The sequence below is a fragment of the Cervus elaphus genome, chromosome 16 (genome assembly GCF_910594005.1).
Source record: "Cervus elaphus chromosome 16, mCerEla1.1, whole genome shotgun sequence".
NCBI classification, from domain to species: Eukaryota; Metazoa; Chordata; class Mammalia; order Artiodactyla; family Cervidae; genus Cervus; species Cervus elaphus.
In genome coordinates this window covers 31524392-31549337 of record NC_057830.1, presented here as the reverse complement: position 1 = coordinate 31549337, position 24946 = coordinate 31524392, and the positions used below count along the sequence as shown (strand labels likewise).

Below are 24946 nucleotides of genomic sequence, written 5' to 3'. Positions count from 1 at the left end.
CAGCATGGTGGGTAAGAGAATGTGCTCTGAAACCGAGACCTTTCTTGCTGGCCTCTGACCTCAGTATTGGGTGTACACATACATAATGTGGGGACAGTTTGCATGGTGTGAACCACCTGGAGTTATGTGAGGATAGAATGAGTTCATCCACGTGGCGTTGACAAGACAGCCTGGCCCCCAGGAAGAGCTTGCAGATCATTAGCTGTTTGTTACTCCTCCGGTCTTCCTCCCACCACCCTCCGCCTGGAGGGCAAGCTCCTGGGGAGCCCAGGGCCTGTCACATTCATCTCTGTGTCCTCCACGTGGCAAGACTCAGGAAAGCCTGAGAACAAGGGCTCAGTAGAAGCTTAATGGTTACATAGCCGAAGCCCTGACGTCCCACACCAAAACAAGTGTAAAAAACAAACCGACAAGACAGACTCTGATGCTTAAAGCATCAGAACCAGCCCTGCCCTGCCCGAGCCCATTAGAGAGAACGTGGCCATGAACATCTTTGCTGTGATGCTTACAGTTGAGTTTGTTGTGGCCCTGGGTCTCAGGGGATGGGGCGGGAGGCAGCTTCAGTGCTTCAGGAAAGGGCGATGGATGATGCCAGTGTTTTCAGAAATGGGAAATAATCAGTACCTGGTGTAGGCTCCAGGGGAAACCTCTGCGTGCTTCTGGTCCCCTTGGTGGAGGCGGCAGCTCTTGACCAAAGGCTGGAATCCCAAAGGCAGGAGCTGGGCTCCCAAAGATGGAAACGCAAAGAAGAGAGACACCGTTCTACTTGGCAACCTAAAGGAGGAGGGACAGCTTCTTTGGTGTATCTTGTAATTGCATCCATCATTGCACCTACAAATGTTTCTATTCTGCTTCCTCTGATACCAAAGAACAGCCAGGCAGCAATAGTGGGGCTTCCTGCCCCACCTCTTCTTCAGGGAACTGGCAAAGAGACTAAACAGGATTTGGGGCCAGTCTGGAAAGACTGCCCCGGGGTCAGCACCCTTAACCTGTGTGCTATTCACAATAGCACGGTGCACTTGCGGGTGCTCCGACACTGAGACATTAAAGCAGCACATAGGAAGGAAGGAAGGATGCTGGGGTAGGGGAGAGTGGGGTGGATCAGAGGGGACAATTCCATCCGAGGGAATGGCTGAGGAGAGCCGCCTGTGCTGACTGTTTCCAGCGCTGCGGGCGGTCCCCAGGGAACTGGGCCTGCTCGGGACCTTCACTGGCTGGCTGAACATTGGCCTTGAGGACTGACAGGCCTGTTGGGGCAGGGGGAGGAGGTGACATCTGGCAGCTTCGGATGGGAGCCCGCATGACTGGTTCATTTATTCCCATCATTCAGTTTGGGCCCAAGAGACAGCTTGTCCCTGTGAGCTGGTTCTGGAAAACAGGAGAGACATTTCCCTGCCTTTTTTTTTTTTTTTTTTTTTGATCTCTTCGTTCAGATTTTCATCTCTACTGAGGCTGTAATGCTCAAGGCTGCATTTGGGGAGAGGGAGGAGGAGGGATGCCAAGCATGGTCAGAGCAGAGCAGTCTGAGGGCATGGGTGGGGAAGGCAGGGTGTGCAGAGATCGAGAGAGGGCTCCAAGGGAGGAGGGAGACGGTGTGGGCTCAGGCCTCACCCCTGGGGCCGGCTTCCCACGACCTCCTGGAGGCCTGAAAGTCCTGACCTGACTCGTAGCCATGGACGCAGCTGCCATCTGTCCCCAGTCCTGCTCTTTTCCGCCCCTCTCTCCACCTCCCACTTCACCCACCCCCTCCTTGACAAGCCCAGACTGGCTTCATGTTCCTTCCTCTGTGTTCTCACTTACCACTTGCTTTACAGTTCTCTGTTTAGGTGGCCAACTCAATCATGAATCTGTGTGCCTGGGGCCAGGGGCAGGGCCTCATTCACCCTGTGACCCCATGCCCAGCCCTGCACCTGGCACATGCCAGAGCCGAGGAAGTGCTGAGCAGATGAGTGTGGCCGCCCATTGTGACATATGGACAGCCTCAAGGTCACAGAAACAGCTGTGTGACACTGTCAGGGGATCATCTTCTTGCTTGAGGGTAATGGGTGGAGGATGGAAAGCTTGTTTTTTTAAAGTGAGCTTTAAATAACTGAATTGTGAATATAATTTCTAGTTGGTCAAGTTTTTCCTTCTGTAGATATAGGCAAAGTGCAAACGAGGTGTCAAAACAGTTAAATAATAGGAGACAGACCCTTGCTCCCTGCATCTGCCTAGATGGTTGGGTTGGTTGTACTAGCTGAAGATGTGAGCCAAGATGCTGTGCCCTGGACTCTGCTCTCGCCCTGACATGGCTCCTTGCTCAGGAGATGGTTACAGTCATCACCAAAAACTCCCCAAAGACCATTTCCTTAGAAAGGAACCTAATGGAGTATGATCAGTGTTTTCCCCCAGACACAGAATCGGTAGAATAAGGACTTCCCTGGTGGTCCATTGGTTAAGCATCTGCCTCGCAATGCAGGGGACTCAGGTTCAATTCCTGGTCCGGGAACTAATAGCCCACATGTCGCAGGGTAACTAAGCCTCTGTGCCACGACTAAAGAGAAGACTGCGCATTGTAACAAAATGCTCATGTGCTGCAATGAAGGATCCCGTGTGCCGCAACTAAGCCGACACAGCCGAAAAAGAAAAACAGAACCAGTAGGATACACACACATGCAGGGTTGGCTCTTATTATGCTTGGGCTTTGTGTCCACAGATTCAACCAACAGCAGATCAAAAATATTAGAAAAAAATTCCAGAAAGTTTCAAAATGCAAAACTTGAATATGATCTGTGCTGACATCTATTTACATAGTCTCTACATTGTATTTACAACTATTCACATAATATTTATACTGTGCTAGATATTACAAGTAATCTCCAGATGATTTAAAATATACAGGAGGGTGCAAGTAGGTTTTCTATATGGAACTTGAACATTTGAGGATTTTTGTATACGCGGAGGGTCCTGGAATCAACTCCCCACTGATACAGACAGAGGTGTATAGAAAAGATGATTTATTATGCAGAATTGCCTCACACAGTCATGGAGGCCAAGAATCTTTGATCTGCAAGTTAGAGATTCGGGAAACCTAGTGGTGTGATTCAGTCTGAGGCCAAGGGCCTGAGAACTAGAGGAGCTGATGGTGTAAATCCCCGTCCCAGAACAGGAGATGAAGTGAGATATCCCAGCTCAACAGTGAGGCAGGAAAAAAGGTGGACAAAATGTTCCTTCTGGTGTCTTTTATTTTATTTGGGCCCTCACTGGATTGGGCGATGCCCACCCACATTGGGGAGGCAGATCTATTGATTCTGAAACACCCTACCAGACATGTCCAGAAAAGATGTTTAATCTCAGCACCTCCTGGCCAGTCAATTTGACACAAAGAACTGTCCATCACCATTGGGTAATTAAGTAGTCTGGCTAATTGGGAGTCATCAGCTTTTAAAAATTGTGGTGAAATAAATATAAAATTTACTATTTTAACCATTTTTTAAGTCTAGTGGCATTTAAGTACATTCATATTGTGCAGCCATCATGATTATCCACCTCCAGAACTTTTTCATCTTCCCAAACTGAAACGGACCCCAATAAACAGTAATTCCCTGTTCTTCACTCCCCTAGCCTCTACTTTCTGCTCCTATGAGTTTAATTCCTCTAGGTACCTCATACAAGTAAACCATACAATATTTACTCTTTTGTGACAGGTTTATTTTGCTTAGCATGGGGTCTTCAAGGTTCATCCATGTTGTAGCGTGAATCAGAAGTTCCTTACTTTTTAAGGCTGAATAATATTCCATTGTTACTGAATTCGGATTTGGCTAATTCTAGGTACCAGTCAGGGCAATCAGGCTTCAGGTTCATTTTTACCTGTGGGGATGCAGAGGTAGCATTGTTGGTGGTGTTAATGGTGACCAGGAATGACAGCAGATGAGGTGCAGTGAGACAGGCGTGGTCTCTACAGCGACTCCAGTGGATTTTATGTGCCTAAACTTACTGACTTTTTCTAATACAGACTTGATATTGTGGAGGCTGTCTTCCCCTAAGAGGAAAAATATCTGAATTTTTGTGGTATTTTTAAGATACAGAGAAGTTTGCTATATTGAGAGTAAAAGATAACTCCCTAAAATAATCTAGGTTTTATCTCCTATAATGCCAAGTTGTGTTGTTCAGTTGCCAAGTCGAGTCTGACTCTTTGTGACCCAGTGGGCTGCAGCACACCAGGCTACCCTGTCCCTCACCATCTCCTGGAGTTTGCCCGAGTTCATGTCCATTGAGTCAGTGCGTTGTCCTCCAGTCTTCCCCAGTGGCATATTGGATACCTTCTGACCTGGGGCGCTCATATCGGTGTCATATCTTTTTGCCTTTTGATACATTTCATGGGGTTCTCAAGGCTAGTACACTGGAGTGGCTTCCATCCCTTCCTCCAGTGGATCACGTTTTGTCAGAACTCTCCACTGTGACCATTCTGTCTTGGGTGGCCCCACACGGCATGGCTCATAGCTTCTTTGAGTTACACAAGCCCCTTCATGAAAAGGCCTGATCCATGACGGGGAATGCCAAGCTGCTTTGTTTTAAATAAATGCTTGGACGTGGGCTATCTCCTCTCCGCCGCTCGCCGCATCAGCACCACGCAGCCACCCCTCATCGCTTTCACGGTAATCCAAGTCTATGCCCCACCAGTGCTGAAGAAGCTGAAGTTGAACAGTTCTATGAAGACCTACAAGACCTTTTACAACTAACACCCAAAAAAGATGTCCTTTTCATTATAGGGGACTGGAATGTAAAAGTAGAAAGTCAAGAAAAACCTGGAGTAACAGGCAAATTTGTCCTTGGAGTACGGAATGAAGCAGAGCAAAGGCTAATAGAGTTTTGCGAAGAGAACACCCTGGTCATTGCAAACACCCTCTTTCAACAACACAAGAGAAGACTCTCCACATGGACATCACCAGATGGTCAACACTGAAATCAGACTGATCATATTCTTTGCAGCCAAAGATGCAGAAGCTCTATACAGTCAGCAAAAACAAGACAGGAGCTGACTGTGGCTCAGATCATGAATTCCTTATTGCCAAATTCAGACTTAAACTGAAGAAAGTAGGGAAAACCTCTAGACCATTCAGGTATGACCTAAATCAAATCCCTTATGATTATACAGTGGAAGTGAGAAATAGATTCAAGGGATTAGATCTGATAGAGTGCTTGATGAACTATGGATGGAGGTTTGTGACATTGTATAGGAGACAGGGAGCAATACCATCCCCAAGAAAAAAGAAATGCAAAGAAGCAAAATGGCTGTCTGAGGAGGCCTTACAAATAGTTGTGAAAAGAAGAGAAGCAAAAAGCAAAGGAGAAAAGCAAAGATATACCCATTTGAACGCAGAGTTCCAAAGAATAGCAAGGAGAGATACGAAAGCCTTCCTCAGCGATCAATGCAAAGAAATAGAGGAACACAATAGAATGGGAAAGACTAGAGATCTCTTCAAGAAAATCAGAGATACCAAGGGCACATTTCATGCAAAGATGGGCACAATAAAGGACAGAAACGGTATGGACCTAGCAGAAGCAGAAGATATTAAGAAGAGGTGGCAAGAATACACAAGAACTATACAAAAAAAGATCTTCATGACCCAGATAATCATGACGGTGTGATCACTCACCTAGAGCCAGACTTCCTGGAATGTGAAGTCAAGTGGGCCTTAGGAAGCATCACTACAAACAAAGCTAGTGGAGGTGATGGAATTCCAGTTGAGCTATTTCAGATCCTAAGATGATGCTGTGAAAGTGCTGCACTCAATATGCCAGCAAATATGGAAAACTCAGCAGTGGCCACAGGACTGGAAAAGGTCAGTGTTCATTCCAATTCCAAAGAAAGGCAATGCCAAAGAATGCTCAAACTGCCGCACAATTGCACTCATCTCACACACTAACAAAGTAATGCTCAAAATTCTCCAAGCCAGGCTTCAACAGTAGGTGAATCGTGAGCTTCCAGATGTTCAAGCTGGATTTAGAAAAAGCAGAGGAACCAGAGATCAGATTGCCAACATCTGTTGGATCATCAAAAAAGCGAGATTTCCAGAAAGACATCTACTTTTGCTTTATTGACTATGTCAAAGCCTTTGACTGTGTGGATCACCATAAACTGTGGAAAATTCTGAAAGAGATGGGAATAGCAGACCATCTCACCTGCCTCCTGAGAAGTCTGTGTGCAGGTCAAGAAGCAACAATTAGAACTAGACATGGAACAACAGACTGGTTCCAAATCGCAAAAGGAGTACAAGGCTGTATGTTGTCACGCTGCTTATTTACTTATATGCAGAATACATCATGAGAAATGCTGGACTGGATGAAGCACTAGTTGGAATCAAGATTGCCGGGAGAAACATCAGTAACCTCAGATATGCAGATGATACCACACTTATGGCAGAAAGTGAAGAACTAAAGAGCCTCTTGATGAAAGTGAAAGAGGAGAGTGAAAAAGTTGACTTAAAGCTCAACATTCAGAAAACTGAGATCATGACACCTGGTCCCATCACTTCATGGCAAATAGATGGGGAGACAGTGGAAACAGTGGCTGACTTTATTTGTTTGGGCTCCAAAATCACTGTGGATTGTGACTGCAGCCATGAAATTAAAAGATGCTAACTCCATGGAAGAAAAGCTATGACCAACCTAGACAGCATATTAAAAAGCAGAGACATTACTTTGCCAACAAATATCTGTCTAGTCAAGGCTATGGTTTTTCCAGTAGTCATGTATGGATGGGAGAGTTGGACTCTAAAGAAGCTGAGCACTGAAGAACTGATGAAGTGTGGTGTTGGAGAAGACTCTTGAGAGTCTTGTGGACAGCAAGGAGATCAAACCAGTCCAACCTAAAGGAGCTCAGTCCTGAATATTCATTGGAAGGACTGATGCTGAAGCTGAAACTCCAATACTTTGGCTATATGATGCAAAGAACTGACTCATTGGAAAAGTCAGTCAATCTTTCCCTGATGCCGGGAAAGATTGAAGGCAGAGGAGAAGGGGATGAGAGGGGATGACAGAGGATGAGATGGTTGGATGGCATAATCGACTCAATGGACAGGAGCATGAGCAAGCTCTAGGAGTTGGTGATGAACACGGAGACCTGGTGTGCTGCAGTGCATGGGGTCGCAGAGTTGGACACTACTGAGTGACTGAACTGAACTGATAACCCCCTAATTGGAGGTTATAGTTCCATAAACTCTTTCTTTGACTGATAATCCATGGGCTTACCTTGTGGCTCTGTTGGTAAAGAATATGCCTGCACAAAAATATACAATGGAAAAAAGACAATTTCTTTAACAAGTGGTGCTGGGAAAACTGGTCAACCACTTGTAAATGAATGAAACTAGAACACTTTCTAACAGCATACACAAAAACAAACTCAAAATGGATTAAAGATCTAAATTAAGACCAGAAACTATAAACTCCTAGAGGAAAACATAGGCAAAACACTGACATAAATCACAGCAAGATCCTCTATGCCTCACCTCCCAGAGTAAAGGAAATAAAAGCAAAAATAAACAAATGGGACTTAATTAAATTTAAAGCTTTTGCACAATGAAGGAAACTATAAACAAGGTGAAAAGTCAGCCTTCAGAATGGGAGAAAATATAATAGCAAATGAAGCAAGAGACAAAGAATTAATCTCAAAAATATACAAGCAGCTCATACAGCTCAATACCAGAAAAATAAAGGACCCAATCAAAAAATGGGCCAAAGAACTAAACAGACGTTTCTCCAAAGACATACAGATGGCTAACAAACACATGAAAAGATGCTCAACATCACTCATTATCAGAGAAATGCAAATGAAAACCACAATGAGGTACCATTACATGCCAGTCAGAATGGCTGCTATCCAAAAGTCTACAAGCAAAAAATGCTGGAGAGGGTGTGGAGAAAAGGGAACCCTCTTACACTGTTGGTGGGAATGCAAACTAGTACAACCATTATGGAGAGTAGTATGGAGATTCCTTAAAAAACTGGAAATAGAACTGCCATGTGACCCAGCAATCCCACTCCTGGGCATACACACCGAGGAAACCAGAATTGAAAGAGACACATGTACCCCAATGTTCATCCCAGCACTGTTTACAATAGCCAGGACACGGAAGCAACCTAGATGTCCATCAGCAGACGAATGGATAAGCAAATTGTGGTACATATACACCATGGAATATTACTCAGCCATTAAAAAGAACACATTTGAATTAGTTCTAGTGAGGTGGATGAAACTGGAGCCCATTATACAGAGTGAAGTAAGTCAGAAAGAAAAACACCAATACAGTATATTAATGTATATATATGGAATTTAGAAAGATGGTAATGATGACCCTACATGTGATGGAAGAGACACAGATAAAAAGAACAGAATTTTGGACTCTGTGGGAGAAGGCAAGGGTAGGATGATTTGAGAGAATAGCATTGAAACATGTATATTACCATATGTGAAATAGATGGTTTGATGCATGTTCAATGTATCCATTGAACAGTCCAAGTCCAATGCATGAAACAGGGCACTCAGGGATGAGATGGGAAAGGAGGTGGGAGGGGGGTTCGGGCTGGGGGACACATGTACACCTATGACTGATTCATGTCAATGTATGGCAAAAACCAGTACAGTATTGTAAAGTAATTAGCCTCCAATTAAATAAATAAATGGAAAAAAAAAAGAATCCACCTGCAATGCAGAAGACCTGGGTCTGATCCCTGGGTTGGGAAAATCCCCTGGAGAAGGGAAAGGCTACCCACTCCAGTATTCTGGCCTGGAGAATTCCATGGACTGTATAGTACATGGGGTCACTAAGAGTTGGGCATGACTGAGCCAATTTCAGTTTTTCACTTTTCCATGGGTGAGAGGGGCTAGGACTGTAATGCACTGAGCATGCACTCTAAGCTGATGCTGCTTGCCTGCAGTTAGCTCAGCAACTCACCCCAATTCTGAGCTTGTTCTAGAGAAGAGAAACGGCTGAGAGAAGTCCCTTAACCTGTGCTAGGTCTGAAAACTACAAAATGACAGACCCCAGGATCCAATCTAGGTGTATCTCACCCCTGACCTATGTGCACACCAGCCTCCCACAAATAGCACAAACTAAGCGTATCGCGTTTGTGTTGATTCCCCCTAGAAGCCGTCTCTCTGGCCCGAGGTGTATCTGTTTGAGGCACAAATGTGATGCTGGTAGTTAAAGATGATAAAGAGCTTTGCAGGCAGTGAGTGTCCTTACAGCTGTTAGATGGCAGGGGAATTACCAGGCGCTTAACATCACAGGCTTCTGCGTTTCTAGATCTCAGCCTCCAAAACAAGAAAGCCTGGTTTTTCAAGATATGTCTTGCTGAGTGAAATCTAGGAAGTCCTGGAAACTTAAGGGACATCTGATCTTGCAGGGATTTTTCCAACCCTATTCTACCCTTTCCTCTTCGAGGGGGAAAAAAAAAACGCCATTCTTATGGGTTCAGAGACAGAAGGCAGGGCCCACCCATCATTTCTTCAATGAAATTCCTCAAGGGGTATTTTAGTCACAGTGGCCTGAGCCCCACAGTTAACCTCCTGTTAGGGAAGACTGACTGGGCTTCTAAACCTGATCTTCTAACCATGATCATCCATCGGCTCTGCCTCCCCGTGAATCTCCCTCCATAGCAGCTGACGGCCTATGTGTCACACAGGGTGCTACCAAGTGACCACACAGGACGCCCGGGGGCTGAAGCAGAGCTGGGATGAACAGGATGCAGAACAGACCGGACATGATATGGCTATGAGTTATTCTGCCAAATAACCATGTGCTTGGTGCTAAGTGAGTATCAAAGAAAATGACAGTGCTCCTGTCTTCAAGAACCTTTCACTATCGTGCAAGCAACAAACCAAAACCCAGACACCAGCACAAACATTGCTAATGTGATTGGCCAAAAGTCACAAAACAATAGCCTGTTGGGGTTGGTGTTAGTGGAGTCCCTCCCATTTCACCTAAGCCTTCTCATGCTGGCCCCGCCCTCAGATCCCCTTTGGGGTTTTGCAGTAGCTTCCTCCTGTCTGCCCTCCTCTTGTAGCCTTCTCCAGCTCCACGGGGCAGCCAGGCGGACACTTCACAATGTAGTCGTTTTCATGACCCCCTTGGGAAAGCCTACGCAGCTCCTGACACCCAGAGAATCTAGAGCCAGTCCCAGTTCCTGGGCCCACCTGCCGTCTCTGCACCTCGTGCCTGTCTTCTAAGTGCTCAGTTTCCTCGCGTGCTTTTAACCCTCCTTACTTTTGTTCATTCTCTTCCCTCTTTCCCCTCTAAGCTCAGCTCAGGTGTCATAACCTCTTAGATACCTTTTTAGAAGTGCACCCGCAATCTCGGTTCTTATCACGTGTGAAAAAGTGGAAGTGTTAGTTGCTCTGTCATGTCTTTGCGACCCCATGGACGACAGCCTGCCAGGCTCCTCTGTCCATGGAATTCTACAGCAATACTGGAGTGGAAAAAAAAATTACTGGAGTGGGCTGCTATTCCCTTCTCTAGGGATCTTCCTGACCTCGAACCCAGGTCACCTGCATTGCGGACAGATTCTTTACTGTCTGAGCCATCCTTAGATACCTTTTTAGAAGTGCATCTGCAATCTCAGTTATCATGTGTAGCGTGACCTAACGGTGGGGATCATGGGGTTGGAGTCAGATGCTGTGGCTCGTTGTCCTGACTCGACTACTTACCCTGTGACCTCAGGTCAACTGTCAATATTTTATCCATGCTACACTTCAGTTTCTCATTTATGAAAAAGACAGTCATCAGACTTACTTTACTGGGCTGCTGTGAAGAGTATGCTAATCAGAACAGTTCCTGGCATGAAGCAAGTATGGAATATCAGCCTTTACCTACTATTTTACTTACTTATTCATTGGTGTCTGCCACATTTGTCAGTGCTGAGATCTTTGAGGTCAGAGCCTGTCTCTGGTTATCTGTGAAGTTTCAGGGATGGGAGAGACCAGGTGCTTACAAATATGCCTGAAGGTATAGTAGAAGATGAACATAAAGCTCAAGTGACAGAGCTGGAAAAAGCATTCCCTATCAGGATAATGCCACCTGAGAAAGTAAAGAACAAATCTGCGTGGGAGGCTGTAGGCCGCAGTTTGGATGAAGCGAATGACCATAACTTATAATGAGAAGGGGAGAAAGGCAATGCAGAAGAGAGAGGATGAGGATGAGGACTCTGGAGCCCAGAGCAATCTGAAATGGTCTGTCAGTAGGCTGCACAGGGAACCCAGCTACTGAAAGAGTGGATGCAACAGAGTTGGGTGGGGAAAATCCTGGCAGCGGGGAGACTGGTTAGAAAAATATGGCATTACTTACTAGTGGCAACAATGGCTCTACTCCCAAATCCTGCTGTCTTAAAAGAAAAGGCAACTTTATGATCAAAAGAGGCTACTTTTCGTTTTTTTTTATTGGCAATTCAATCTCTACATATATACAGTATTGCATAAATTATAAGTGGGTTGACAATTATAGTAACAATACAAATTCATAAGCATTTACATAAAGCGGCTGCTCTAGGTTTTGGTGCATTTTGTGCCAGGTACCTTAGTAAATATAACAAACATACAGGAACGCAGCTACTTCAATTCATAAGAACAGGCTTTCAAAAGCAGCAAATATGTCATCTCATAGAACACTTAAGTCAAATCCAGGAAAATCAATAACTAAAGGACAAAAGGAACACTGTTTAAGAAAGGGTGGCGATAAAAATGTTAGGTTAAAATATTAGGCTTAAACTTTTAGCAACTGGACTTAGGATCCAGAAAGTGTACACATGCCGGGAATCATAAGAAAAGATCCCCGTGTTCTGCTTCACAATCACTACCTCATTCCAAAAGAACAACTCTGGGTTGCTACGGTGCCCACTTCCCTGCTAATACAAACTCCTGTTCCAAGTCCTAGTGAAACAAGATGGTAATTCACATACGGGTTTTAAAATAAGACTCTTCTCACCCCAAATAAAATAAAGCTAATTAGGCTGTCCAAATTACAAGAAAATCTAATCAAAATGCTGACCAGAAGAAGCCAGATCACCCAGTTACCTCCACTGGCTGCCTCAGAGCACACAGCTGGTGAGGCACCTCCGAGAGGAGATGTGGGTGGTCCCCCCTCTGCCCCGATCCAGCCTGCAGCGTCGGGGGACAAAAGCCCATCAGCATCCCTGGGGTTTTATTCCCCAGGTAAAGAATTGAGTGAGTGGGTTAGACGGCTTTTAAGAGAACTTCCTGCTATTTTTCGTTTGGCCTTGCCACGCAGCATTTTGGGGTCTTAGATCCCTGATCAGGGGTGGAACCCACGCCCCCTGCAGTGGAAGCATCAAATCTTAACCACTGGACCACCAGGGAAGTCCCTTAAAGAGACTTTAAGAGCAAGGATCTAAGTCAGCTTGAGGTCTCACCTCTGGGCAGACACTTAAAGAGTGGCAAAAGAAATGGACTTAAAAACAGGTGGGTGAAGTATTTACCTTCTGATCTCATCACTGGGAACTGTTCGGCACTGTAGTTCAAGGAAAGCTTTGTCCAGTATTTTAATCTAATGGCTGGGGATGCTACAGGGTAATAAGCAAATGAGGCATCTGACACTGAAATTCTGGATAAAAAATGTAGGAACACTATGCCAAGTCTGGGTAGGAAAACAGTGCGCCATCACACGACACCAGCAGTCTAGACGTCTTGCCTCTGAATTTCAAGTCATCAATCTTGTTGGGAAGAGAAAAGATCTACCAAAGCACAGCAGTTAAGAATACATTTTCTGAAATCCTCCCAGGAAGGCCACTTCCATGGAACCAGTTCTAACAGAAAGGATGCAGGAAGGAGAATTTAACTTTTTCTTTACAGATCAGAAAGAAGACCCAAAGAGAGCAATGGATTCTCATTTTCTGTCCCGTATAAAGAACAAAAGTATCAGTTCTTCTGGAATCTAACACACTGGCTTCATTTTCAAATGCATCACTTTATTTTCCTTGGAAGGCAGTCATACGTTACACACCTTAAGCATGTGACAGTCACATGGTTTCCTCAATAAGCCCTAGAGCTTCCACAGCTCTCTGGGGCCTGCAGCCAGAGCAGTCCTGAGGAGTCAAATGTTAAAGCTTTCTCCACAGCCACATGTTCCTTTGATGTTTGGGTTATTGAACACAAACTCACTGGATAATTTGTCTTCAATATAGTCCATTTCTGTCCCCAACAGTGTTAGCTGTGCTTTCTTCTCGATGAACACTCTGACTCCTGAGGGAGAAGAAAACGTGAGTCACAGAACATGAGTCATGCCCACCCTGGAACCTGCTGATTCAAAGCACAACCGAACTTTAAATAGTAACCGCTAACAGAAGTCAAACAAGACGCTTTTGAATCTGTCTCATTTCCTTTAAGGAATGCAGCGCTCAGTTTCCTGTCAGTCCCCTTTCCTACACAATAATTCATGTCAAAGACAACTGCATTAGGCTAGACAGCTGTACACAAGCAAATTCCATGACAATTCTGTGTAAAACTGGAATTTGCCACATGATGAAAATCTGTATGTTCTCAGTAAGAGTTCTGTAAAGATGCAGTCAATAAAATTAATGAAAATCCTGAAATGACATCTGTGCACACAAAAAACTGCCAAGCCTTGGGAAACACAAAGGGCTACGATACAATGGACGGATTTAACAGGACTAAGTCAGAGTGATCAGGACAAGTGTTCTGTTTTTCTACTTATGGACTGGAAAACTGGTAATAACATAACTTCCTAGTTACTATGTAGGTGGAAGTGGGTATCCTCATAAATACAAATGGATTAAGAAAGATTTCTTCCTCACAAGAAACTGAGTCAGATAAGAGAGTACAGGATTAAGATACTTTTATGCATTGATTTTAAAAATAATATTTACTTATCTGACATAGATGCTTCACACCAAAGTGGTTGGTTCATTCAAGTGGTTGAAGTCTTATCATCTTAAAATCTTTAGGCACACAATGATAACCTTTCATAACTGAAACAAGTAAGTTTATCCAATAATCTATCAACTGGTTACTAAGAGCACAGCTCTGGGGTAAACTTGATTGGGTTCAAATGTTCACAAGGCCATTTCCTAACTGTGTGACCTTTCGCAAACATATTTAACCTTAGTACCTCAGTTTCTTCATCTGCCAAATGGGGGCAATATAGAACTATTCTCATTTGGTTGCTGTGTATAAAACAGTTAACATATGAAAGCCTGTCAAACCACGTCTCCCTCATAGTGAGCATTAGACACCATTCTTACTATTATCATCATTACTCTTCAGGCTTCAGAAGGCTAAACATTTCAGGTAGAACAAAGTGCCCAGAAAAAGTTTGTTTAAAACTCACCATCTTGAATAACTTCTTCATCAGAGTCTCCTTTTGTCTTTGTATATTCTAAAGTGTAGGAAAGGCCATTACAACCCCTGGTTCGGACACCAACTTTCACACCAACCTGCAAAGGCATTGTAAAAGTAAACTTGGTTTTGAAGTAGCACAGATTAAACAATTATATTAATAAAAGCCCTATTTGACATTCATTTCTTCAAAAGCGAAAGGTAAATATTAGATTTCTGTTATAAAATGTCCCTTTAGGAAGCAGAATGAGAAACTAGCATATAAAAATCTCAGCTATCTACACATATCACTACAATGATGGCAGGGATCTGAAAAAGAATAAAACCAATTATATACAAAGAAAGAATACAAAGGGAAAACTGCTCCCCAAAACTACAGTCATCACCACCATAAAAATGAGCTGTGTGTTTCTTCCTGTTTTCTTTCAGTCTATTTCATATAAAATCTAAACTTTTTTTTTGGGCTACACCACACAGCTTGTATGATCTTACTTCCTGGACCAGGGACTGAACCTGCACCCTTGGCAGTGAAAGCCCAGGGTCCTAATCAATGGACTTCCAGGGAATTCCCTAAGCATAGCTTTATTAGGAGTAGAAACAAAAAAGTTTATTCTCTGTTTTTTCCCACTTCCCCATGTAATTAACTTGTATAATTATCATTTGCAATTAATGCCTTTGTAATATTCCACTATACCTAAACCCAAGTTTACTACTTAACGATTACTATTAGCCGTTTAGTCTGGGAATAACCATTTTTAAGAGAAGAATTTTAATTTCAAAAAGGAATAATCACCTTTGCTTTTTTAAAGGAAAAAAATATCCAAAGGCAGGTATGACTATCTATGAAAACCGGACTTTCTCAAAAATGTTTTTGCTCTGCCTCATCACATGAGCCGCTCCCTGAAGTCTCCCTGTGGTTAGGTTCACCAAGGTTCATACGCCGTCACCTGGCAACCTCATTTTGCCTCTACGTGACATGGAGCAGTAATTCTGCAAACATTCTCGACTACCAGAAAGCAAAAGATTGCAGTCAACACAGACACAAGAAATTTAATAAGTGGTCAAAGAGCACTTTTAAAATACTAATATCAAAATAAATAAAATAAAATAAAATACTAATATCTTCTTCTATGTAATTTTCTAACATTTCCCCAACTTCTATTCTGGGGTCCCATCTTTTTCATGTGTGTATACAGCATTATTATAAGAAATATCATTTCAGTAAGCTGATCTTGTTTCCCTGAAAAGCAGTAACATGTGCTTGCTCCAGTAAAGTAACTATAACGTGGGAAGACATCTGGTGAAGAGCGTGAGTTAGATGCTAAGCCATCTGGGGGTTCTGATGAACCAAAGCATTCAGAGCACTCTCTTCTGTCTTCAAACAAGGAGACAGTAGTCTTATTCACACCTTCAGAGTGACAGCTTTGAGAATATGCGAGGAAATTTCACATACTCAACAAGGTAAATAGTAAACTCCCTGACTGAAATTCTGGAGCACATGTCATAAATATTTAACTTAGCTTTGATCTTTACAACAGGAAGACTCAAAGTAGCAGGAAGTTCAACTATCAGGAAAAGATTCAGGCACTTTAGGTAACTGGAGTTTGGAAAAGGAGCTGCTTACGCCACAAATAACACCTGATGAAGTGTCTGCTCCACCCTTTTCACGTCACGAACAAACTTTCCTCAACACCACAAAGCAAAATTGTGTCAACTGGTCAATTTATGCTCTGGTCTTTAGTCTACCCAAATTGAGTTGGAACACTGATACACTTTATATTTAATAATTCTTAGGATGAACATGCTAGAACTCCCATTACACTGTAACACAGATTGTGCAAAGGAACCCAGAAATTACTCTGTTGTCTAATCACCAAATATTCATTGTCTTGGAAGTCATTTACATATCCCTTAGATAATTAACGATGCACTAAGATGATATGCATACCCCTTGTTGAACAATTCTATACTGAAGAGTATCGTCTACATAGATGAACTAAGCTATGCCTACAGGTCTAGAGCAATGGGCATGCTACAGACAGTAAATATATGCTGAATAGTATTTGTGGCAGCACTGAAAAAGGACAACCCCAAAGACCTTTAATATGAGAGCCTGGCTAAATAAACTTGTTCAGTGGAATATACTCCTCTATGCAGCCATGAAAAAGAATGAGGACCTTTACATAAGGACAGGGAAGGATCTTCAAGCCATATTATCAGGGCAAAGCAAAGTGTTACCACAGCCTGCATGGCCTGCTTTCACCTAGGTAGGAAAAAAGACACATGCAAATGGAACAAGCAAGGCCTAGGCTGGCGGTCAGGGAATTACTCTGCAGAAGCCAGAGATGCTGCCTAACATCCTGCAATCCACTCTCAACAAAGAACTACCCAGTCCAAAACATCATCGGTGCCGAGGCTGAGAAACCCTGGTCGAGGTATAAATAAAATACAGATGTCTCTGCAAGGACATGAGGAGACTGCCTCTTAGAGGGGAGAGTGAACAAAGGATGTGGGGTGAGAGAGTGACTTCCTTTTCATAACGATCTGTGTTATCTGCATTTAACAATCATGAGTGTATTTTACTTTTTAAAATAAAAACCCCTAATTAATCAAAGTATACTGTTTATCACAAGATAAACTTCTTGTGAAAACACAACTTCAATTTGTTTGTAAATATTTGTCTGATCGGTTTTACTTACATGTTCAGGCTTATCTTTAAGAAGTTGTTTTATCTTGTTTACTGCTGAAGGTGTCTGAAAAAAGAAAAGGTTATTAAGTTGTTAGTTACAAATTTTACGTTCTTAAAGCCTTGTATTTCCTAGGCTTTAAGAATTCAGGACTAATCTTTAACAAATTCATGTGATGAATTTATGTTCCATTCTTGCCAAGTACCTTTTGGATTTTATATAGGCATATGAACTCTACTCAATTAAAAGCATTTAAAAAATTAAAAAAAAAAAAACATCTACTAGCAACATCCTCCTCATCCCTCCGTCCTCTACTCCAGTCCAGGAGGGCTCCCTGTCGTAATCTCTATGGTACCATCTCCTCACAGCACAAGCTTTTCCGGTCAGCATCTACCTTGTATTCCTACTCTATGCTCAGCACGCTGCCTGAGACACGGAAGGTGCTCCACACTCAATGAGTGACATCAAGTGCCGCGCTGGGAGAGACAACTTTCAGGCACTTTTCCTGTTGCTCATTCTGCTTACCCTAAACCTCTTCAGAGCCAAACAAATGCATGCCTAGACGAAAAAGTAAGATAGGGTAATAACACATCAAATAACACCGAGTGTGCCTCTCATGCCAGTCCCACCAAATGTTTACAGAGATTCTTAAATCAGCATCTCGGGTATCTAAATGAAAAGGCAGAGGAACCAGAGATCAAATTGCCAACATCCGCTGGATCATCGAAAAAGCAAGAGAGTTCCAGAAAAACATCTATTTCTGCTTTATTGACTATGCCAAAGCCTTTGACTCTGTGGATCACAATAAACTGTGGAAAATTCTGAAAGAGATGGGAATACCAGACCACCTGACCTGCCTCTTGAGAAACCTATATGCAGGTCAGGAAGCAACAGTTAGAACTGGACATGGAACTGAACTGAAGCTAGTCAATGATACAAACAAGGACACACAAAACTTTTCAGGGGAAATGCTGTTTAACTGAGCCTAGTTGTTCTCAAAATAAGAAAATGTCTCGATGTACTACATGTGTATAGATAAACTTCCTTGAGGAAAAAGCCTTTCCAGGGAGAAAGCCTATCCCAGGGCATTCTAGGCCTACGTCTTAGCTGTGTCTTAGCCCATTACTTGGCTTAAACAGGGATAAAAGTCCCTCTTCCTCAGGATTCTTGTGAAGAGCAAATGAGCAAATTAATGAAGAGCATCTAGAACAGTACCAGGAACAAAGAGCCCAACATAAGCCAGCTGTTACTACAACGATGCGAGTATGTCATCACGAAAAGACATGTCTTTCCTACTTTCTGTTTTACTAGCTCCTCTAGCTGGCAATGCTATGCAGCTTCTCTAATTTTCTATACAGGCATTTTCCTGGTTTATGAAATTGAGTGGACATTATGACCATCACTGGGGCCAGAGCTCAAGCCTGTGCTGGGGGAGCAGCCTGGATGGATGGCTCGGGGGTGCCCTTTCACTCCGCCTGGTGGGGGCCTGGCCAGATGAAGATGCCGAAGCAGAATCTGGACCCAAGAAAACTCATGAAACAAATTTAGAAGGTTGAGACTAGCATTAAAAAAGCAACTCCCTCCCCCCACCCCCAAATAGAAGATAAACCAATGCCCTGCACTTGATAAACAGTTTGTGAAACTTTGATTTCAGTTATTAATATATGCTGTGGACATATTTCTTACTGTGTGTCACTGAAAAAAAAAAGTTAAATTAATCACAGTGGGTTAAGGTTTAAAAAGGCCATTTCCCACGGTTCTACCAGAACAGGAGCCAACACAGCAACAACTTGGAATGGGATGGGGGTGGGGGAAAGGAGGAAATGCTGAAGAATTATGGATTTTTTTTTTTTTTGAGATTACAATTATGTCAGCTTCAAATAGTTACAGAAATTTTAGTGAAAAAAATTTTTAGGTGCTTATTTACCTTTCGAAATGACTGCCAGTAAAAACTAGCTTTCCAAAATTTCCCGGTCAAATTTCCCATGTGAGAGAAATTAACCTAAATGCTATCAAATTACAATCAACAGATTTTCAGTAAATTAAAAAAAAAAAATGGCGCAGCCATGGGAAAATATTCACCGCAAGTCCAACCTGATGTGGAACCTTGGTTTAAGGCTGGTGGCTTGGAGGTGTGCCGCTGCGTGATGTAAGATCAGGGCAGGCGTGCTACGCTGCCCCTACGCCCCCTGGTGTTTCTTTTCATCCCAACCAGAGCCTGGACCTGGGTCAATCTGGCAGTGAAAGCACCAAACCCTGACCACTGGACAACCAGGGAACTCCTGAGCCCTATGCCTAACTTTCTAACTTGTCTAATCTGGCTTTACAAAAGTAACCCGTTTCCTTTTTTTCCCAACTCCTGGTAGAAAACACTTAAGCAGCAAACAAAAACAATTCAGAGAGAGTGGTTCACTTATCACAAAGCGGTTGATGTTCAACATCTCATACTGAAAGGAGCTTGAGGGAAAAATAACCTGTGTGTTGGGGAACTGTTGTTACAGGAACCAAAACGTGTCTTAACTGTCTAGTCAGGCAGAAACCAAACATACCCCATTGGGAGGAGTGTTACTAATGAGGATGGATAACCTTGCTGAGTACTCATTTCAGGGGAAAGAATCTTCCAAGTGATAGATGTTCAGAACAAGTCAGAACGACTGAACAAGAAACATTTGGGACCTAAGATCCTTCCAGGAAATAATATAAAAACTTCAAAACAACATGCTGCATGCCTAATGGCTCCCCAATTTCAACATACTCCCCAAACAACTAAGAAACCCACATCTGTCCAAGAAATTTATGGATAATTAATGAGTCTAATTCACCTGAGATTTGGTCAGTGAATTAAAATTTAAGCAGCCCGTGAAACTCAATGAAATATAATGATGTCTTTCATACATGTATCACAGAACAACATTCTTTCATGAGTATCTTTGAGTGAGATATTTTGGCCTTAAAAAAATAAAAGAGTTCCAGTCTGTCTTTGTTGCCGAAATTACAGGAAAAAGCACTGTAGATGAAAAAACTTTTTTAACTACTTCATAGCAACATACTTTTACTTTATCCAATGCCATAGGGTTTCTATTCCTTGTAGCAGAAACTTTCCATCCTCAATACTGTATTTCCTTAGTCATTCCCCAGGCAATTTTCATTTTTTGCTGTTTAAGGAAACAAGATTAAAACCCAAAGTTAACTCCATGATTATGTATACTAAATATGAGCCAACAACTACAACCTATTTTATTTTCATAATAAATCTGACATTTTACAGTTTAAAAGATGGCAGATAAGGAGTAGCCAATGAATATATTACAGTATACTGTTTAATTCATTCTTTAATAACTATGGCATTATGGTGCTGTTTCCCTTTTGCCTTTTACTATTCCTGTGTCTGCAGGTAATCATTGTATCTATTCACAATTTGTAGCCTACTTTTGAAAGTTTAACATGCTTCTTATTTGACACATAGTATAATAACATACATATATTCACTGTTTGCTGAGTACTTTCCAGATGCTTAATGGTTTATATGCACCATTGTTTTATTAGATTCTGTGATTTAGGTATTAAACATTCAAAAAGTTGCACAGGACTACCAAGTCAAAGAATGAAGAATTATCACTCCCAAACCTTTAAAAAAAAGTCATGATTTACAAATCTCACCAACAGGATTTACTCTAATGTAACTGACCTTTCATTGTTAGATATTCAGGCTACTTCCAATTGTTTCCTGTGTAATGCCCCCTAAACTATCTCCATATACAAATCCCACAGCTTGGTCACTGTTCCAAAGGACTTCTGGGCTAGTCCTTCAGTGAACATTTCCTTGAGCCTCAGTGTCCTTAACATTATATTGTTTCCATACGCTTCTCAACCAGGTGCAGCTAAAAATTAAGCCTTGAGACACTCACTGTATATAATAAATTAACTTCTCTCTGGTGCATCTAGAATGATGCTGGCTATGTGGCATTAATCTTTACAGCTTTCGCTGGGCTTTAGGCCAGCTGTGGGTATATCTCTAACAGTAAATTACAGCGGCAATGATTCTCATTTGTGTAACAATGGAAATAAAGGGCTCTGCCAGCAGTGGGGGTTTCCCAGGTGGCACTAGTGGTGAAGAACCTGCCTGCCAACGGAGGAGACATGGGTTCGATCCCTGGGTTGGGAAGATCCCCTGGAGGAGGGCATGGCAACCTGCTCTAGTATTCTTGCCTGGAGAATCCCAAGGACACAGGAGCCGGAAGGGCTACAGTTCATAGGGTCACAAAGAGTCAATCACGACCGAAGCGACTGAGCATGTACGCGTGCCAACAGTGGAATGTTAAATCTTCAAATTCTTTGGTTAGCTAAAGTAAAATTGCTCTTGCTCCTGGATGTTCAATACCATTCATCAATTTGTGGGTCTGCCGGGAAGTAGGGGAAAGGGGACGTCATCCTCCCGGGATGTTCTCTGCAGGTGTGAAGGGTACTGCCCTTGACGTGGTGAGTTGAAATCTTAAGGTATTCTATCAAGGGCCTATCCTGGGCTGCATAAAAGTGCCTGGGACTAATCTTTTAAGTCTTTCTTTCCAGCAAACGGCCAACGTCCCCTGGATTAACATCAGTTACTCCTGATAATTTGGTGCTGAAAACATGGAATCACACTTCTTGCTGACAAGTATAGCACTTCTCCAAGGTTGCAACACATCTAATTCTTGTCAAAATACATCTATGTCAAAACTTACATATTTAGCTAACATTTCTCTCTTCTTACCAGTTTTATTATCTCATTAAATTTGCTCTCATCTCTCTTCACTCATTAGTCCTTTGATGATTTCACCCCTTTTGCACTTAAATGAACATGGTGGTGTTAAATGTTTGCAAAAACACTTGAAAGTTAGGCAGACATCAATACACGTGTTAAGGCCAGTGTGTTAAGACTAGGCAACACATGCCGGGATTAAAATGACTGCAAGCCTGCTACCACAGACCTCTGGTGGAAGCAACAGGGGTGTGCCCTGGCACCAGCTAAGATCACAGGGAAAGGGACTGAAGTCTGCTGGAGAGTTAAGTCGGATAAATTCACACAACAGACTCCTGCATGCTAACTGGAAATGTTGATATAAGGCAACACAGAGTCCGTGTGAACCGAGCACTGATATGATAGTATATGTGCTGCCGAAGCGAGCACAGAGCACTGAAATGATAAAGCAGTGCTGGCGACAGAACTGGCCTGGTAAGCTAGAACAAGTAATCGGGTATAAAGGAGCAAGCATGGATTGAGAGCTCAGGTCTGAGAAAGGGAGCTAGGTTATCATTCCCAGTCAATTCTAGAGGTGCCAAAGGCCTGGCCCACGACTGTGTCCCAGGAGGGCGGGAAATGTAGGTGTTAGACTTAATGGTGTATCCTTCAGAAATGAAAATGGGCTTGGTGGCACAGAAAAAAGGAATGCAGAATACAGGATCATGTCCTTATGGACCCAAAACAGTGACCCATTATGAAAACAAATTCTCCCACCTGATCGTGACTTTATTCTGTTTCGCTAAATCCTAATTTTCCGGCAGCAATTTGCCATAAGCCTTCTTATGGCATTAGATTGAACGAAATCCATGATTCATTCTCATCTTTTTTCCCAGTCTTCAGGAAGTGCTTGCGCAAAGGTTTCTTAATCAAGAGTAGTGTGTGTGTGTGTGTGTGAGAATACTGATTATAAGTTTTCTTATGAAATTAATCTTTTAAAACCGCAAATAGTGACTACTTAATGGTTAGGGGGTTTTCCTTTGGGGCCAAGTGTGTGTAAGAACTACGGTTCCATAAATACTGTGAATGTATTAAACGTCACCGAATCGAACGCTTAAGAATGGTTAATTTTCTGTGAATTTTCCCTCAGTTAAAAGCAAAACAAAACTGGGCAGTACGTCGAGGAACCAGTATGCACAGTTAATTCTGTTAAAGAGCTACAGCACGTACTCCGGTCCCCTTTGAGTGTGTTTGACCTTTCACCCTGAGTACGTTGTAAACTCACTCAGGGCAGAAATGTATCCTTCTTTGTTAGAGTCACCAGGGCCTAGGACTACTGGAGGCACAGAGTATCTCAAAGCCTCTTCCACCCCAGACATCAGGAAGCAACCCTTTGTGAGCTGCAGCCTTGATCTCCGCAAGGGGGGTGGGCTTTGTTGTCTGCGTTCTCACCGGCGCTCTCGCACACTGCTGAGGTCCTCCGGCTGGGCTCGACTCGGCTCCTCCATAAGGGCCTCAAGCTGGTTCATTCACCCGTTACGCCATCAACCTCTAAACCACCCGCGATCCCCAGCACTGCAGCCCCTGCAAAACCCTGCGCGGCCCCAGGGTCCCGGAAAGCCGCGCTGGACTGCCGGGGGTCACGCTCACACCACCCCTCCCCCCTCCGCACGCGGCGGCGCGCGGCCTGCTGGGAAACGTAGTTCCCGGAGCCGCGCCCGCCCGCGCTTGTTTATCTCAGCAGCAGGGGCGAGTAGGCAGTGAGGGCGATGCGGCGGCTGCGGCCCGGGTCTAGGGCGCAGTCGTCGTGCCGTGCAGTGCCCCGCCACCCTGACCTCCCACCTTGCGGGGGGCAGAGGTGAGCCAATGTCACCGGCCCAGCCACGCGCCCCAGCCACTCACCAGGGTGAGGGCGGCCCGGGTGGGCTGCAGCTTCCTCTTGCTCACAGCCCGGACAGTGGCCCGGACTAACGAAGCCGACATCCTCGCCGTCCTGCCGCCCCGGTGTCTAGGGCTGGAGGTCGGCCATCTCAACCTCTCTCCATGGACACCGCGGGCACTCTGACGCCACAAGCTCCGGCGCACGGAGCCCTAGGCTCCGCCCCTCGAGGGCCCGCCCTCGCGACCGCTATTGGGCGGGCCGTGTGAGTGACGGGCGGGGGGGCGGGGCGCGGCGCTAGGGCATCGGTCACGTGACGCGGGGCGCAGGGGTCAAAAGAAAGGTCGTCACTTTGCCTGCTGTCTTGGCCCGCGGTCTCTAGCAGCACTGGGGCACGTGGAAAGAGCTCCGCCTTGTGGACTCTGGAGGCGCGCGGTACCTCGCCCTGCCCTCTGGACTAGGTGCGGCGCCGCCGATTAAGAGGTCAGAGTCCACAGGCCGAGGAGCTGCAGCTTTCAAGGACAGACTGGATCCGAGGCCCAGGCAGCTCCCCACATTCCCGTCTTCCTTTTTGATTCAGCGAGGCAGTTTTTAGGAGCGTAGGATTACCGCAGATCAATAAACAACTTGCTCCCTTCCGCCTTCCCCAAGCTGCTCCGGAGGTTGAAAGACGGTACTAATGCAAAGTTCGCATTAGGTTGGAATCCAATCTTACTGTAAGATGTGACTAGGCAGCTCGGGGGATACTCACTTTTATAGCGAGTATCAGTCGATAACTTTATTGAATACCTGTTGCTTGTCAAATTTTGTGACTCCCTTTTAATCCACAAATATTTTCCGAGCCCCAGGCACTATACCCGGGCATTATTAACAGGAAGCCCGGTAAACAGGAGAGAGATCGTGGTAGGAAGTGCAGCAGCGGTTGCAGATGGGAGGAAGACACCAGGAAAGGAGGCATTTCTCGTGAAAGTGCTAGAGGTAAAGGGGAAAAGGAGGGGTTCTGTGGACTGGTGCTGGGAAGGATGGATTCTTGAGCAGTGTTTTGATGTGGAAAGAACTATTCAGGTGATTTTTTTTTTTTTTTTTAAATTTTAAAATGCCGGGCCAGGGCTGGAGTGACGAGTTTGGGCTAGGAGAGGGCTCCCGCTCGTCCCTCGCTGTGCGCACCACCGCGAGTGGAGTGTGAAGTGTTTATTAGAGCCCAGTTATATTTCATCCCTCAGATCCTACAGAATTGGCTAGTTAATTCATTAAGTGATTGTCTCTCTGCTAATAAGATGCAGTCGCACTGACAGTAAGAGGATGGTTATTTTTCC

At 44.0% G+C, this 24946-nt stretch overlaps 1 protein-coding gene across 2 annotated transcripts; it reads right to left on the bottom strand.

Annotated features, from left to right (window-relative positions):
* Positions 1–11397: 11397 nt before the first annotated feature.
* ISCA1 (iron-sulfur cluster assembly 1) lies at positions 11398–23858 on the bottom strand. Of its 2 annotated transcripts, XM_043927812.1 has the most exons (5): positions 23654–23786; positions 20085–20189; positions 17047–17100; positions 14340–14445; positions 11398–13234 (listed from the first exon to the last, which is right to left on the bottom strand). In XM_043927812.1, the coding sequence occupies exons 2-5, from the start codon at positions 20103–20105 to the stop codon at positions 13086–13088; spliced, it is 330 nt and encodes a 109-aa protein (XP_043783747.1). In that variant the 5' UTR covers positions 20106–20189; positions 23654–23786; the 3' UTR covers positions 11398–13085. The 2 variants fall into 2 exon arrangements, with proteins under 2 accessions (XP_043783747.1, XP_043783746.1); XM_043927811.1 differs by lacking the exon at positions 20085–20189 and having other exon boundaries at positions 23654–23858.
* Positions 23859–24946: the final 1088 nt, after the last annotated feature.

Coding starts and splice junctions, on each gene's coding strand:
- ISCA1 (XM_043927811.1), bottom strand. CDS start 23,734: ATGTCGGCTTCGTTAGTCCGGGCCACTGTCCGGGCTGTGAGCAAGAGG. Junction 17,101..23,653: donor CCCGGGCCGCCCTCACCCTG/GTGAGTGGCTGG, acceptor TTCTTTTTTCAG/ACACCTTCAGCAGTAAACAA. Junction 14,446..17,046: donor TTAAAGATAAGCCTGAACAT/GTAAGTAAAACC, acceptor ATGCCTTTGCAG/GTTGGTGTGAAAGTTGGTGT.